General features: G+C 35.0%; 1 protein-coding gene across 1 annotated transcript in view; it reads right to left on the bottom strand.

Annotated features, from left to right (window-relative positions):
- The window catches only part of Gdap2 (ganglioside induced differentiation associated protein 2), a 269,331-nt gene that overhangs the window by 10,892 nt on the left and 242,648 nt on the right, over positions 1 to 15,791 (bottom strand). Inside the window, exon 10 of the mRNA XM_072523847.1 lies at positions 1,302 to 1,496. Coding sequence (XP_072379948.1) covers positions 1,302 to 1,496 — 195 coding nt within the window. The remainder of the gene's footprint in view (positions 1 to 1,301; positions 1,497 to 15,791) is intronic.

Raw genomic sequence — 15,791 nt, 5'->3', positions numbered from 1 at the left:
AAAAATAAATTTTTCTTCGCCAAACAGGTCTTTTCCACTACGCAGCATCTTATTCTGTAGTACCTCAATGTATTTGGTAGCATTCATCATCCCAGAGACAACGTGTAGGCGACCAACTCCTCCAGCAGACATGCAATCCCATATCATAACGGAGGTTGGATATTTAATTGTAGGAAGAATACATTTTGGAGAAAATTCTTCACCAGGAAATCCTCTGACGTAGGCATTTCCAGCATGATTATTAATATTGAAAGTGGATTCATCACTAAACAGTACACTCTGCCACTGCACTGCTGTCCAGATTTGATGTTCCTTGGCCCATTTCAAACGGTGCAATCTTTGCTTTTCTGAGAGCAGTGGTTTCTTCCGTGCCTTACATCCTCTAAGTCCAAAACTAAGCAGTCTTTTTCTCACAGTGGAAGTGCACATGCTTACACCTGTAGATTCAGACCACAGCTTCGTCAATTGGGTGAAATTAAGGCTTCTCTCTGCCAGACTTGTTCTTCTTAACGCAGCGTCATCCCGGACAGAAGTTTTCTTTGGTCGGCCACTACGCGGTCTGTCGTCGATTTTTCCTTCTAGCATACTTCTTAATGACTCTAATTACAGTAGATTGATTACAGTTTACAGCGGATGCTATTTCGCGACTAGATTTGTCGTTTTTATGGTGAAAAATAATTTCAAAACGCTTTTCGTCCGATAATTTAGTTTGTTTGGTCTGGGATGCCTTTTGACCTTTTTATCAAAAATCAAAGAGCGAATAAATGTGTTAGGGTAACTACAGTGTTTATTTAGTCAAAATATGTGGCAAATTTGTCATTAAGATTAAATTTAGTAGTACTTTAACGACTTAATAATCACCTCATAATTTTCTCGGATTATGGAAAATCCCTTCAATCAGATTATTTTAATCTTTTCTTTAGAATTTTGTGCTGGTAATTAAAAAAACATTAGTAAGTATACCGATAATGCTAATTGCAAGCACAAACAAGCGAAAATATACAAAAAACTTGTGTTAAACCTCAAAAACTATAAGGCGCTTAGGTGATGCAGGACTTTTTAACACCACTGTAGGATACACATTTTCACTTTTACATCAGGTTTCGCCTCGTTTACATAATTACTATTTTTATTGCATTTATATTTATTGTTATATTGAATTTCTTACTTTACTTACTTAATTTCGAATATTTTTTATTTAAATTTCTTTAAATCTTTAAATTTGTTCAAATTCTTTGTCTAAAAACTGTGATGATGGACGATTAAATAAAAAATAAGGTTGAAACACCAAAATTACATACCTTAGTCCAAAACGTTGGATGAATTACATAAAACGCCTTCAGATTCTTCTTGTACTTATAAGGTAAAATGTTGTAAACTTCCTTTAGCCACGAAAATGATGGATAATTGTTGCTCGACGTCAGAGTATGAAAATAAGCTATGACGTAGTCTCCCTTTACGATTGGATCCAGTAGTGTAATCAGATATAACAATGCCTAAAACAAAATCGTTATTACAATGCAGAACTATTTTTAAAAATTGTGATATTTAATACATGATAATATATATTGCAATATTGATATACCTAATGCTTAGTAAATAGAAAATTTTTTAGAGTTATTATAGTTTCTGTGGCCCTGGAACTTATCTTTATTCCGTTCTTTAAGAACTTGTCCTATATCCACATAATTTCTTTCGTTGTAAAATTTCAAATTTTGGTTCTTACTTTGCCCACTAGTTCTACAAAATTCGAAGGCCTTTTGTAGGGTAACTTTGTCTATTGATGCCCATCAATATCTTGTCTCTCAGCGCTTAATCTTCGGCTGTTTGTTCTGGATCAATTTCAATAGAATTACATGTTCGAATTAAGTGACTACAACTAGTAAGACACTGCACAAATGATTATCTTTCTTTCCGAACCCTCATGATAAAATTGTATCTTTCAAACGATTCGTTCATCCTTGAATTAACATATTTTTCGATTAGTGGCATCAAGTCGTATTTATTAGTTTCGTCCTCTGGGATGGCGAATATGGACAAAATTTTGGCAGACTCAGTGTCAATTATATTTCTTAAAATAGGGCTTAAAAGTGCTTTAGATAATTGTATTTTCTTTAATTCCTTGTGTGGAAATAAATAACCATCCAAAACAAGGAAGGTTTATTCCAAGGCCTACTTGAATTAAGAATTTTTGATGTTGAAGGTGGTCGAGGGTGATGTCGCTGTGTAATGTCTTTTATGCCATATAGGGACTCATATTACAAATAATTATGTAATGCAACAGACCACCAAATAGAAAACAGTAATATAACAAAAAAAAAGAGAAAACTAGAATTTTTTTAATGTTAGACTAATAATCGGAGAAAACGGTTGCCTAACGATTTCCAATAGGAGAAAATATAGAGGAAAGAAGAACTATACACATTTTAATTTGATGCATTAACCGACAAGAATCTAAATCTATCTGTAGTAAAGATTTAGTAAAATAAAAAAAAAAACGTGAATAAATGGATTATAAGGTCACTGGCAATTTCCGGCTCATAAGTAATTAGAAAAATAGTGATATCAACAACAACATCCAATACCTTATTTATGTACCTGTTGGATCGATTTTTAATTAAAGATTCAAACAAAGACATTCATTTTCTCGAAACCGATGCAGGTACAGATAAAACTCTGCAGAGATCAGTCGACGTTGATATTTCCCAGATAGATAGGACTATTTTTAGAAAATGATTTAATTGTCTTCTGCTCCATTCGAATTTCCAATTACCTACGTCAAAATAAAGATTTTCTTGGTTGAATAGGAATATTGGTTATATATCTATAAATAATAATTCTACAGAGACAAGAAGTAAATCAAATAATCTTATTCTCCTATTTAACTATAGTTCATTTCAGATGTCCGTGCAGTAAAGAAATGTGCAATTGTCGTTTGAAAACTAGTATTTAATAGGCTCCATAGTAATAAAGTGTCTCCTAGACAATATTTAATGAGCTTATAATGTTTTTATTTACAAGTGTAAAACGTACATAGGCGTGAAAACGGGTTTCACAGCATTTGTAAAAGTTACATATGAAGAAGTATCACTTTTTTTTGATTTTTAGCAAATTTTATATATTATGTACACATATGTAAAAAAGTTAGGAATATTGGAATATTTCAGCTTTTTATTGATTTTTATATATAAAATCTTCTGAATAGTTAAACATTATTTTGTTTTAATACTCAACAATACTAAATAAATCTCAAAACCAGATAAACGATATGCAAAAAAATTCTTTATTCTATTGGAGTGAAAAACTTACAATGTACAACTTACATTTAAAAATAAATTAGTATAGAAAAAAATAATTTTTAATAAAACTAATAATTAGTATTTCCTCCATTGGCTGTATGCATGCCTGTAGGCGATTTGGCATGCTGCCCATTAACTGGTCGAGCTGGGCTTGCGGAATTCTCTCCCATTCTTCACGAGCAGCATCTTTTAGTTCTCGAAGTGTAATAGGAGGATTGTTTCGCTTCTTGATGCGTGTTTTGAGAATGTCCCAAGCATGTTCAATAACGTTCATGTCGGGGGAATTCGAAGGCCACTGTAATGTAGATATTCCTTCTTCTTCGAGAAAAATTTGTACTGCTGCTGTTCTATGAGGAGGTGCGTTGTCATGCATAAACACAAATTCATCACCTACTGCTCCTCGGAATAGACGTACGACAGGATTTAAAACTTCCTCGATGTACACAGCACCAGTGACTTCTCTCCAGAACCAGCAGTGGTGTCCGTGTACCACTCATAATACCACCCCAAACCATAATACTGCCACCTTCAAATGGGACACGCAGAGTTGGGCTGTTTCTAGTCGGGCTTGTCGTCCTGGGGCCCTCCAAACCAGTGTTCTTCGCGAATCAGATACCAAGCCAATTTTTGACTCATCAGAGAACATCACGTTATTCCAGTTAGGACCATGATGTACCATTTCTCTAGCCCATTGCAACCTTACTATTTTGTGTTGGTAGGTTAGTTTGGGAACACGTAGCGGTCTTCTACGATACAAATTTACCGCATTTAGTCTACGTGTTATTGTTTGCCGTGAAATATTCAGTCCTTAAAGCCTAGAAATTTCTCTGGATATACCACTTGTAGATTCCAGACGATTTCTACGAGCTATCAATGTTATTTGCCGGTCTTGTGCTGCTGTTGTACATCGACTTCTACCACTTCTGGGTTGATCCTTGAAGTCATTTGTATCTTAGAATTTTTTTTTAATTTTTGATACAGCACTCTGAGTAACATCAACAATATTCGCGATATAACTTTGACTAAAGCCCTGTTGTAACAAAGCAATTACTCTAGATCTGTCAAAATGAGATATCACGTTTCTAGGCATTTTTAAACGGCTCAATTCAAATTTAAACAAAGACTGAAATAATGTGTAAATACGCTAATCAGTTGAATGTGACCAAAATCATACAAAAACGATTCAAATTTCATCATTTCCATTTAAAAACGCTCTAGAATGAATATCAACAACAGGTTTAAAACCACCATAGGCGTAGATATATTATTTGTACGTATTCCAAACTTTTGGACATGTGTGTATATAATTAATTGAAGAATGTAATTTGCTATTTGAGTAATACAAACTAGCAGACCAACTCTACATCGAGTTTTTTAAAAGAAATTTTTATTTTGCGAGAAAAATATACAATATATACAATGACCGGAAGTAAAAATATTTTTATCAATAACTCAAAAACTATAAATGATAATTTCGTGAACTTACATTTTTGAACTCTACGTTGAATTCTCTATTGATTTGACTAATAAAAACGAAACCGGAAGTCGACCTCAAAACCGGAATGCAATTTTTAATTCATCAAATGTCGACATGAGCAGTTAATTTTGCATGCTGATCACGAATCCGGTGTCAGATTTGCTCTATCTTGACGTTTTATGCGCGTTTCGGGTCACTTCCGGTGTCGGATCGCAACCGGAAGTACATATTTAGATTCGTCTCGACGAGACCTTTCGATCCATATATACATTGTGGGGTCTAAAACTTAAAGTAAATTTTAACTTCCGGTCATCTCAAAACCGGAAGTGAATTTTTGTACCAAAGTATATCTTGACAATCTCATACGTAATACTAATAATATTCCGAAAAAATATTTTAATTATCTAATATGGTTTTTGAGTAAAGTGGTGGACAAGAAAAGGGCTTAGCGTTTTAGTATATAAGATGTCAGTTTTTTAAGCAAAAAAAAATAATTATTTTATCGACAGTTTTGCAACAATCAATTTACTTTTTCAAGATTAAAAACTTTGTCAATGTGTAATAATTTTATTTTGTACATAATTGTAATAATTTTGAAAATTTTTATTAAAAGTTGTACAAAAAGGGTGTACATATGTGAAATTATAAATATAATTTCAGTAAATGAGGACTGTATTACATAGGGCTGGTTCAAATAAATTAGGATATGTGGTAAAAGGTTATACAGATTATAGCAAATTATGTTTATACAAAGTCTTACCAATTCTTCTGCTGCACATACACACACTCGCGGTATTTAGAGGCTTTCAGTCGCGGCTGTTCTTCATACGGGGAAACTGTCCGGTTACCGGTTTCTGAACACGTCTTTCGCGGTACTAACACTGAGATCACACGAGATATAGCACATTTGCGTCTGTACACGATTTAAAATAGTACTTGCGGTATTTTTCGCGTAACTATAAGCGAGAGAGATAATTAGAGTGGAGAAAAAGCGTGGTAAGTCTGTACCAAGCGATAGATAGCGATAGAGAGATTCTACGTCTGCCTAGTAGGACTCAGCAGACGAAAGAGAGGACGACTGTATCTAGCAACAGTCAGTAGTGAAGAGAAAATGTCCGTTATCATCGAGAGACAACAGGCAAGAGAGCGAGACTTTCTTTGCTATCTTACAACTGTCTGTATTTCTAATGGAGTGGGGTTAAAATGTGAGTAGGAAGGGTTGGAGAACGGGAAATAATTGTAAAATTTTGGTAGAATGGTAGCTAGTAATACAGCGAAAAAATGACATGATTTTTCGCATGTGAAAAAATTGAACAAAAGTAATGGAAATAATACATATTGCTAGAATAAAAATTTCAAATAATACTAAATAGCTAAAAGATTAATTATATAAGAAATATCACGTTATGCATAATCTGCGTTGACTTATTCTGTATCCGTGGAGGTGTCTTCAGCAGTCACGTTAATAATTAATGGTTCCACCAAGATATCTAATGTGTTGTCCAAGTCCCACAGTTTTTCTTCTTCTTTTATCACATGTTGAATGCAGTTCCAGTTTAAGGCAGTGACATTGTGTAAAGCGTGTTTAAAAAGTTTTTTAACGTCTGAAAGTTTGTATCTGGTATTATTTCTTGCCACGTCACGAGCAACCCTTCTTTAAGAAAACCCTCAGAACTCCCAATGTGGGTAATTATAAGCCTTCTCCCTTTTTTCGACGGTGCTTTAATACCTGTGGACAATCCCTCCAACACAGCTTGGCGGTTGCTTTTAACATTTTTTCTTGCCATATCTTGGAAACCGTATGGCCTTCATTTATCCATGTCTCATGTAAGTACCTAATATATTGTTCGGTTTTTTTCTCTGTGCTGTTTAATTTTTCGAAGATAATGCCTTCTCCAAAAACGATTTCCGGACTGTCCATTAACATTGATTTTCTGTTACTAGTTTCCCACGAAAAATTTAATTCGTGAAGTATCTTCCACAATCGAGTTCTATTGATGCCCAGTACATCATCATCTTGCAATGGGCATGCATTTTTGAAATTGTTAAAATTTCCTTGGCAAAATGAAAAGAATGAACCTTATTGCTGCAACAAGAAAAGTATGATTGGAAATAGTTGAAAGCAAAAGCAAAATGATGACCAACCTAGTACCCAGCGACAATATGAAGATCGGGCAGAAATAAACTCACTGACAAATTTACATACTTGCTTGCTATGCAAATCAGCTTGCTCGTAGATAAATCTCTGCAGAAAAAGGAAAGGTTCTCTTTATATAGGCCTATAATAACTAAAAAAATTCCTGGATTTGTCACAGTCCCGAGAGAAATCTTATTTCTTCGAGCTATAATTAATAAAACAATTAAGACAATTTTTGATTACATATCTAACCTATTGAATAAGTTATATTGTTAACAGTTTCAAAAAAGCAATTTCATTTTATTATCGATACAATTAAATGCTTTATCACAAACACTTATCGACACACCAATTATTATTGAAAAATAAACTGTAAATTTTTAAACAAAGCGCGCATTCGTGCAAAATAGACAATAAAATCGATTTTTACGAAACATAATTTAAAAAATATATTGCGTTTAAATCGAAATCGAACATCTTAAAATGTTAGGCGAGAAGACGAATGGGCCAATCAGGCTCCAATTTTATCACAGATGTAACAATATTTTTATTTATTTGTTTTTGAATTAATGTGTAAATGAGTGATTATTTTGCTAAACATTTAATATTATTTAATCATTAGTTCTAGAGAGCCTAACCTTCTTTAGCCATTCTTCTTCTTCCTATGCCGCCCCCATTAACGGAGGTTGGCGACCACATTTCTAAAAGTTTCTCTGTCTTTTGCAACGTGGAATAATTCGTCTACAGTCATGTAGGCATACATGTCACATTTTAGCTCGATGCAGCCATTAGTATATTTTTGACAGCTGAATACAGTGTTTGTAAAAATGACACATATGGAAAAAAAACTATTTTTGATCTTTCATTAAACATTACTGTTTGAGAAATCAAACGGTGAAGGAAACGAATAAAAAGCTGGATAAATATTACGGGATTAATGCTACTTCAGACTAAACTGTCAAATTTTGGTTCCGTGAATTTCGTGCTGACGACACAGTTATTATCGCAAATGACTGCAACGAGCTTCAAAGACTCATGCAAAGCATACACACAGCAAGTCAAGAATATGGTTTAGAACTCAATACAACCAAAACTAAATGCATGCTCATCAGCAGAACACAACAACCTCCGATGCAAGTGACATTAAACAACCGAAAAATAGAACAAGTGGAGACATACACATACCTTGGAACCACAGTCAACACAAAATGGAACCAGTCAACAGAAATAAAATCACGAATTGAAAAAGCGCGAAACGCGTTCAACAATATGAAAAAGTGGTTCACAAGCAAAATCTCAATGGAACTAAAATTAAGACTGGTCAAGTGTTATGTCTTCCCGGTCTTGTTCTATGGAGCAGAGGCATGGACCACAACGGAAGCCACCCTGAAGAAACTAGAATCCTTTGAGCTGTGGATATATCGCCGTATTCTTCGGATATCCTGGACAGACCACATCACTAACGTGGAAGTAATGCAGAGAATAGGCAAAAGCAAAGAAATAATCTTCACTGTAAAGAAACGGAAGCTTGAGTACTTCGGACATGTCATGAGGCATACTAAGTACCGTCTGCTACAGTTAATAGTCCAAGGAAAAATCGACAGTAGGAGGGGACCGGGAAGAAGACGACACTCATGGATGCATAACCTGCGACAATGGTTCGGATTAACATCGACCGAACTGTTCAGAGGTGCCGTAAACAAAGTCAAAATAGCCTTGTTAATAGCCAACGTCCGAAACGGATAGGGCAAAGGAAGAAGAAGAATTTCGTAGTGGTCGTATTTTTACATTGGATGGAGCACGTACTGGACGGCCCTCCCATGCAGTTATACCGGAAAATGTGAAGAGTGCATAAATGAAGATGCGTGAGTACGCAGAGGCCACAAGAAATAATAAAGATCGCACTAGTCATATGTTAAATGAAGTTTTGAATATAAAAGTTATCGATGCCGATGCGACAAAGATGTGCCGCGTTTGCTGACCATTGATCAAAAAGATGATCGTGTGACCACTTTTCAGCAGTGTTTGGACTTTATGAAGCTCAAACTGTCAGACTGTTGGCGTCGATTAGTAACTGTTGACAAAACGTGGATCCACTACTACACACAGAGAAGAGAATGAACACATGGCAAAAGTGCTCCGAAGCTGCAAAGAGTAGCTCAATTCACCGGCTTACAAGTGCGTTATGACAACAGCAAAATTCATCATGATCATAGGCTTCAAATTGCTTATTCTCCTGATTTAACCTCTCCGATTATTATATCTTCCCAAATTTGAACAAATCGCTCTTTAACAAAAAATTCTCCAAACACCTATTTTGCAGAACTTCTGGAATCGCACCATTCGAACAGTAAAAAGAAGTTGGAAAGCCGCTGAAAATATGATATTGAGCTAAAAGGAGCTAAAAGGAGATTATATCGAATATAATAAAAGAATAAACTGGAAAAACATGTTTTTCATTTCAAAGGAGATTACTTATCAGACCACCTAGTAGAAATTATAGTAACTAGTAGTGTGTGTCTTATCTTAAAATCTTAACATTTAAGTAACTTCGATCCATAATGAATCCATAAATCGGAAGGTATACGTGTATACAAACTAACACTCATGTAAAGTTTCCAGGCATGTTTATAATGGTATATTTTCTTACTTTTGTATAACTCATAAAGTAAAGTTCTCTTTTTAAATTACCATTTTTATTGCAAAATACACACGCAATGTAAAACATTATAGGTACATTGTTTTATCATATCCCGATATACATAATAAAATCAATCTGATTTTATACTGTAGTGAAGAAAAATATTTAAAAGTATTCAAATTGGTGAGACTTAATATAATACTACTTGTACATAAACAATATTAATTTGTATCTATTAAATGTATCATGCGTGATACTGTATAAGACGATTCGTTCGATTCGATTCGACGACTTCATTCTTTGTTCTAAAACATATTCCGTTTTGTTAATGTTGGTGATCAGTCCCCAATTTTCATATTCTTCGATTAACTTTCGAATCATTTAATCAATGTCTTCCTCATCGTTTGCCATAATCACTTGATCGTCTACGAAAAAAAGATTTGTTATGTACTCGTACTTGTTCCCAAGTTCTATTTCCATTCCCTTGCATTTTCTCCTCCAGTCGTTTAATACTTCCTGAATATTAATTTTAAATAGAGTTTGAGATAAAAAACATTCTTTTCTCAAGGCGTTTGTGACAGGAAATGCGTCTGAATTTTCATTCTCTATGTTAACGGCACTTTTTGTATTGTTTGATGACTTTTTCCTCTGTTGGGATGTTACCTTTCCCTCTTTCGTCTGTCTTCCCTACGTTCGAGCTGGATTTCTGCTTCTTGCAAAGTCATCTCATTTCTTATATTTTGTCTCTCCTCAAAATTTTCTGCCCATCTTTCTAGTATCTGGTCTTGATCACCAATGATATCTCCTGTTCTGTTTCTAACTATTGATAATCTTCGTCTGAATTTCTTTCTGTTCTGGTTAACCTTCTCCTATTATTTTCGCGTTTCCATTTGTTTCTTATACCTCTCTAGTTATTTCATTTAGTTTTGGATAGGCTCCTTCTTCTTTCTTTTCAGTATTCGTGTTTCGTCTGTTGTCAGCTGCATATACTCTTCCTGTACGTGTCCCGTCCTTTGTCCTTGAGACCTTGTATACGCTTAGTTTTTTCTTTGCGTTGATTGTGCTCATTCCCCATCGTACCAATCCGATCTTATTTTTTCACTCTTTTGTCTTTCAATCACTTCAGTTTCTAACTCTTTCAATATGGTTCTACAGTGCCTCCAATGGTTTTTAATATCTTCAACTATATCACCTGCACAGTCCTCTAACTTGCCTTCCAGACTTTCCTCTAATTTCTTAGCTATTGCAGAGTTTTTTAACGCCTCTACGTTAAAACTTTTCTCTTTAACTCATGTTACTTTCTTTGCATTGGAGATTCTTGATCTTATTTTTATTTAAACTAGGAAGCTGCGTCACTGAAATGTCTTGTGTTGACCACTAAATGGTCAATTTGATTTACTGTATTCCTAGTAGGGATTCTGCATGTCGCCTTATGAATATATTTGTGTATAAAGCATGTGCTGGCAGCTGCTAGGCGGCTAAGTGTATCAGCCAAGTTCCGTTGTTGTTCGACTCTTCATGTAAACTGTGGTTTCCAATGGTTGGCGCCTATTTCCTCTCTTTACCTATCACTGAATTAAAATATCTTATATGACCTTTACGTCATTTGTGGGACAGAGTTGTATAATGCTTTGTAATTGTTCGTAAAATTTTTCTTTTTCTTCATCCGATTTCTCCTCAGTTGGTGCATGAGCATTTATTATTAAATATTTAAAGGATTTACCTCTGATTCTGTAGTCTTTCGTTGACAGGTTGGAAGTCTTTTATAAGGTATTTCACTATTTTATTGATTATAAAGCCCGTTCCTAATTTATGTTCTGTTGGGTGGCAGCTACATATAATATATCGTGAAATTCCACTTTCAAAAATTCTCTTTCTCAACCATTTCATTTCGTGAAGTACAATTATATCGCTTCGATATATTTCTAAACTGCCAATAAGCCTCTTTAACACCCCTGGCCTGTACAGCGAACTTACATTCCACATGCATACCTAAATCTTTGTCTTCTTCGCGTAAGCCGTCGTCTAGATTTCAGCCCGAAAACTTCTTGAATTCTCGTAACAAGATTTTTTTATGCTGTCGGGGTGTTAACCCTACGTCCAACCTCGAACCTAGAGGGAAAGCATGTTCTGTCAGGGTTTGTTCCCTTAGTTAGTTTTTGGTCCGCGGGAAGTATTGTATTTTCTCCTTACACGCCGACTATGTCGGTGAGGGCATTCCCCTATCCGCCCCCTAGGGATGCGCCCGATGGGGGCACCGACAAAACCCCTCAAAAGCATGTCAATAAGTCAATAGGGATCTGTACTATTTTTCCTATTTTGGCATACTTAAGGGGATTAATATCCTTGTTCCTTTGTGATCTTTTCTGAGGTTTCCTTTATACTTGCTCATGCTTCAGATAAAGAGAGAGTTCCACCCATATATCTATCCGTTTCTTTTCATTTTTTGACTCATGTTTTTTTTTTGGTCGCAATTTTCCTTACTTCCCTATTTCAGTAAATGTATGTTCTCCAGTCTTCTGGATTTTGTGTCTGTAGCCAGATTTGATAGGCTTTCTTTTTTTTTATCTACCAACTCTCTTAATTCCTGTGATCACCACTCCAGATTTTGATTTAGCACATTTTTCTTATACTCTGTGGCCTGTTGTGCTGCATTATCTTTATAGTCTTGTATAACTGACGTTATAAAATTAGTGGATGAGAAATATATAGACACACTTAAAGACTTCTTTAATAGCGTTTATAGAATTGGTATAATACCACAAGAATGACTCATATATACATTTATAACCATTCCAAAGAAACCAAACGTCAAACACTGCAATGAATATCGCACAAGTCTAATGAGCCATATTTTAAAACTGTATCTGAAAATCATACACCACAGATATTATGCCAAACTCGAAGAAGACATCGGAGATATTCCATTTGGATTCAGAGAAGGTCTAAGGAAACGGGAAGAGTTGTTTACATACACTATATTAACACAACGTTGCCTAGATGTAAACCAAGATACCTATCTGTTGATTACACCAAAGCATTCGACAAATTAATGACATGAGCAACAAATATAATTTTTTAAAGACAAAAAGATAGAATCCAAAGACATACAAATATTCACCACCCTTTACTAATTGAAGAAAGATTACCAAAAGAAATAAACATAAAGTCAGGTAGGATTGTATTCTATCACCAACTATATTTAACCTATACTCAGAGCACATAAATAAGAATGCGCTAGGAAATATTGGTATAAAAGTGAATGAAATTCCGATCAACAAAATTAGATACGCTGATAGTACCACCATCATTGCAAAAAATCTCAACGATTTATAAAACAATAATAAAAATAGTATAAACAAACGAAGAATAGCGCCTAACACTGTGGTATGGTTGCATCGAAGAAAAGCATTAATAATATTAACCTCCAAATTAACAATGATCAGATCGAAAGAATTGAGAAATATAACTATTTGGGAACATCCGAGGGCCATTCGTAAAACAAGGTTCTCATGAATTTTAAAAATAGACAGCTTTACTCTTGTTCTTAGTGTTATACATCATTTAAAACCTAAAACTTACGCTATTTTTTTCTACATAATCGCCGTTTCTGTCCAAACATTTTTGCAGACGATGCTTCAACTTTTCTATTCCCATTCTATCTTGCTATGAATTCTATCGCTAATCTTTTGAGGAATCGAATAACCCCTTCCTTGACTTCATCATAGGAACTTGAGCGTCAGCCACACAAGTGTTCCTTTAATAATTTTGGAAATAAGTGATAATCATTTGGTGCTAGGTCCGGACTATAGGGGGGTGGGGTACAACAGGCAGGCAAAATAACTCACCTGTTGTTCAGTGTGAGACATGAGATCGAGCATTGTCATGGAGAAGCGTCATACCGCTGGACAATTTTTCTATTAATATCTTATGAATTGTGGCGTGGGAAGTCTCAGGAATACGCAACGCAAGGTCGTTACTGGTGAACCTCCGACTTTACTGAATTCTCTACACCATTTGCGAACATGTCGAATATATATATATATATATATATATATATATATATATATATATATATATATATGCACTTTTTCACATAAATTTCGATTAATTGACGATAAATGCCAATAGGTGAAATCCGTTTTGCGTTTAAAAAATGTATCACAGCACGAATTTCACATCTGGTGGTAACAACGATCGGTAGATCCACCTTCGAAGGCTGCTAGGCCGGCGCTGAGCAATGCAGCGAAGTGAGAGAGAGGGAGAGTTGATGCATAAGGCAGTATTGCCAGCTTCTTCCCAGCACGTCGCATTCTTTCCCATCGGTATAGGGAAGTTTTTTCACGAATGACCCTCGTATATGAATGAAAAGAACGATTACTCGACCATCACACGTCGAATACTTTAGTATTTTGGACATGTTATCTTCTTCTTCACGTGCCATCTCCGAGACGGACGTTGTCAATCTCGATGGCTATTCTGATCTTAGATGCTGCTGCTCTGAATAGTTCAATTGCTGTGCATCCGTACCATTCCCTCAAGTTACGCAACCATGAGATTCTTCTTCTTCCTACACTTCTCTTGCACTTCTCCTGGATTTTCCCTTGTATAATCAATTGAAGTAGGTTGTATCTCTCATTACGCATAACATGCTCCAGGTATTGCAGCTTTCGTGTCTTGATGATTTCCAATACTTCCATTCTTTTGTTGATTCTTCTCATGACTTCGTTGTTTGTTACATGCTCGGTCCATGATATCTTCAGGATTCTTCTATACACCCACATTTCAAATGCTTCCAACTTTTTAGCAGTCGACATGTTAAGTGTCCATGCTTCTATCCCATAAAGCAGAGTCGAGAAAATATAACACCTTGCCAGCCTAACTCTCAAGTCAAATTTTAGTTCTCTTGCACAAAGTACCTTTCTCATTTTATTGAAGTTTGTACGTGCTTTCTCTATTCGAACTTTGATTTCTTTGGAGTAATCGTTTGTGTGATTAATTATTGTGCCAAGATAGTGGTAGTTTTCAACTTGTTCTAAAGCACTACCGTTAATTGTCAGGCTTTCACCATTATTTTGGGTTTTTGATATCCTCATAAATTTGGTTTTCTTGGTGTTTATTGATAATCCATATTCTTCTCCATACTCAACTATCTTGTTCATTAGCTTTTGGAGGTCTTGGAGGTTGTCTGTTATTATGACAGTATCGTCCGCATATCTAATGTTGTTAATTGGTATTCCATTGACCTTGATTCCTGCTGTTTCTCCCTCAACAGCTCTTTTCATAATTTCTTCAGAGTATGCATTGAATAGTAGTGGTGACAATACACACCCCTGTCGCACTCCTCTTTTAACTTCGAACTCTTCTGATGTGTGTTCATTAATGCGTACGTGTGCCTGCTGTTTATAATATAGATTTGTTATAATTTGAAGGTCAGTTATGCGGGGAGATAAATATCAACTTCTAAAAACATAATCCAGGCAAAATTTTAGGAAGAAGTATGGAAAGAAGAAATATGTCTTAGCTACGAAAGTAAAGAGAGTGGTTTGGTTATGGCTCCAATCAACTGTTCCATGCAGCTGTGTCTAAGAACCAACGAGCAATGATGATACCCAACCTTCTAAACGGAGACGACACGCAAAGAAGAAGAAACACCTTTCCATATTGTATATATGTAGCACCCTTCTTTCAGACGAGATTAAGGAAGTAAATTTATAAATTTACTTCCTTTGTATCACTAATAATAATTGTTTCTTTCCACAATTTCCGAAAAGCATGTTTTCGTCCCTTTATAATTTTAACTTCGACTTCGCAGCTAAGAAAAAAAAATATATTATTATTTCCCCGACCTATATAATGTCTTCTTCCAAGTAATATTTTTAGGTCAATACATTTTAAACAGACAGCACACGTATGAGCACGTATTTACAATATAACAGTTCGGAATTATCATCGGCTTGATAAAATAATATAAACGGTTGTTCTAGAAACATGTCTGAATATTATAACGTGAATAGGGTACATGTACTACATTGATGCGAAGAACAATAAGATAACTGAGCTTCGTTTAGTTCAAAATCAACTTCGTTAAACTAAGTTCGAACATTAGATATTTAGATTATTTTCAAAGTTATTTCGCCTCAATGGATAACTAGGGATATATAACAATGAATGAATGAATGAATGAGTATTTATTCATCTAAAAACACCAATTGTATCTATTATGTATTTTACTCG

This window comes from Diabrotica undecimpunctata, chromosome 2, assembly GCF_040954645.1.
Source record: "Diabrotica undecimpunctata isolate CICGRU chromosome 2, icDiaUnde3, whole genome shotgun sequence".
Classification (NCBI taxonomy): Eukaryota; Metazoa; Arthropoda; class Insecta; order Coleoptera; family Chrysomelidae; genus Diabrotica; species Diabrotica undecimpunctata.
The sequence above is the reverse complement of the archived record's forward strand: the minus strand, read 5'-3'. Positions and strand labels throughout refer to the sequence as shown.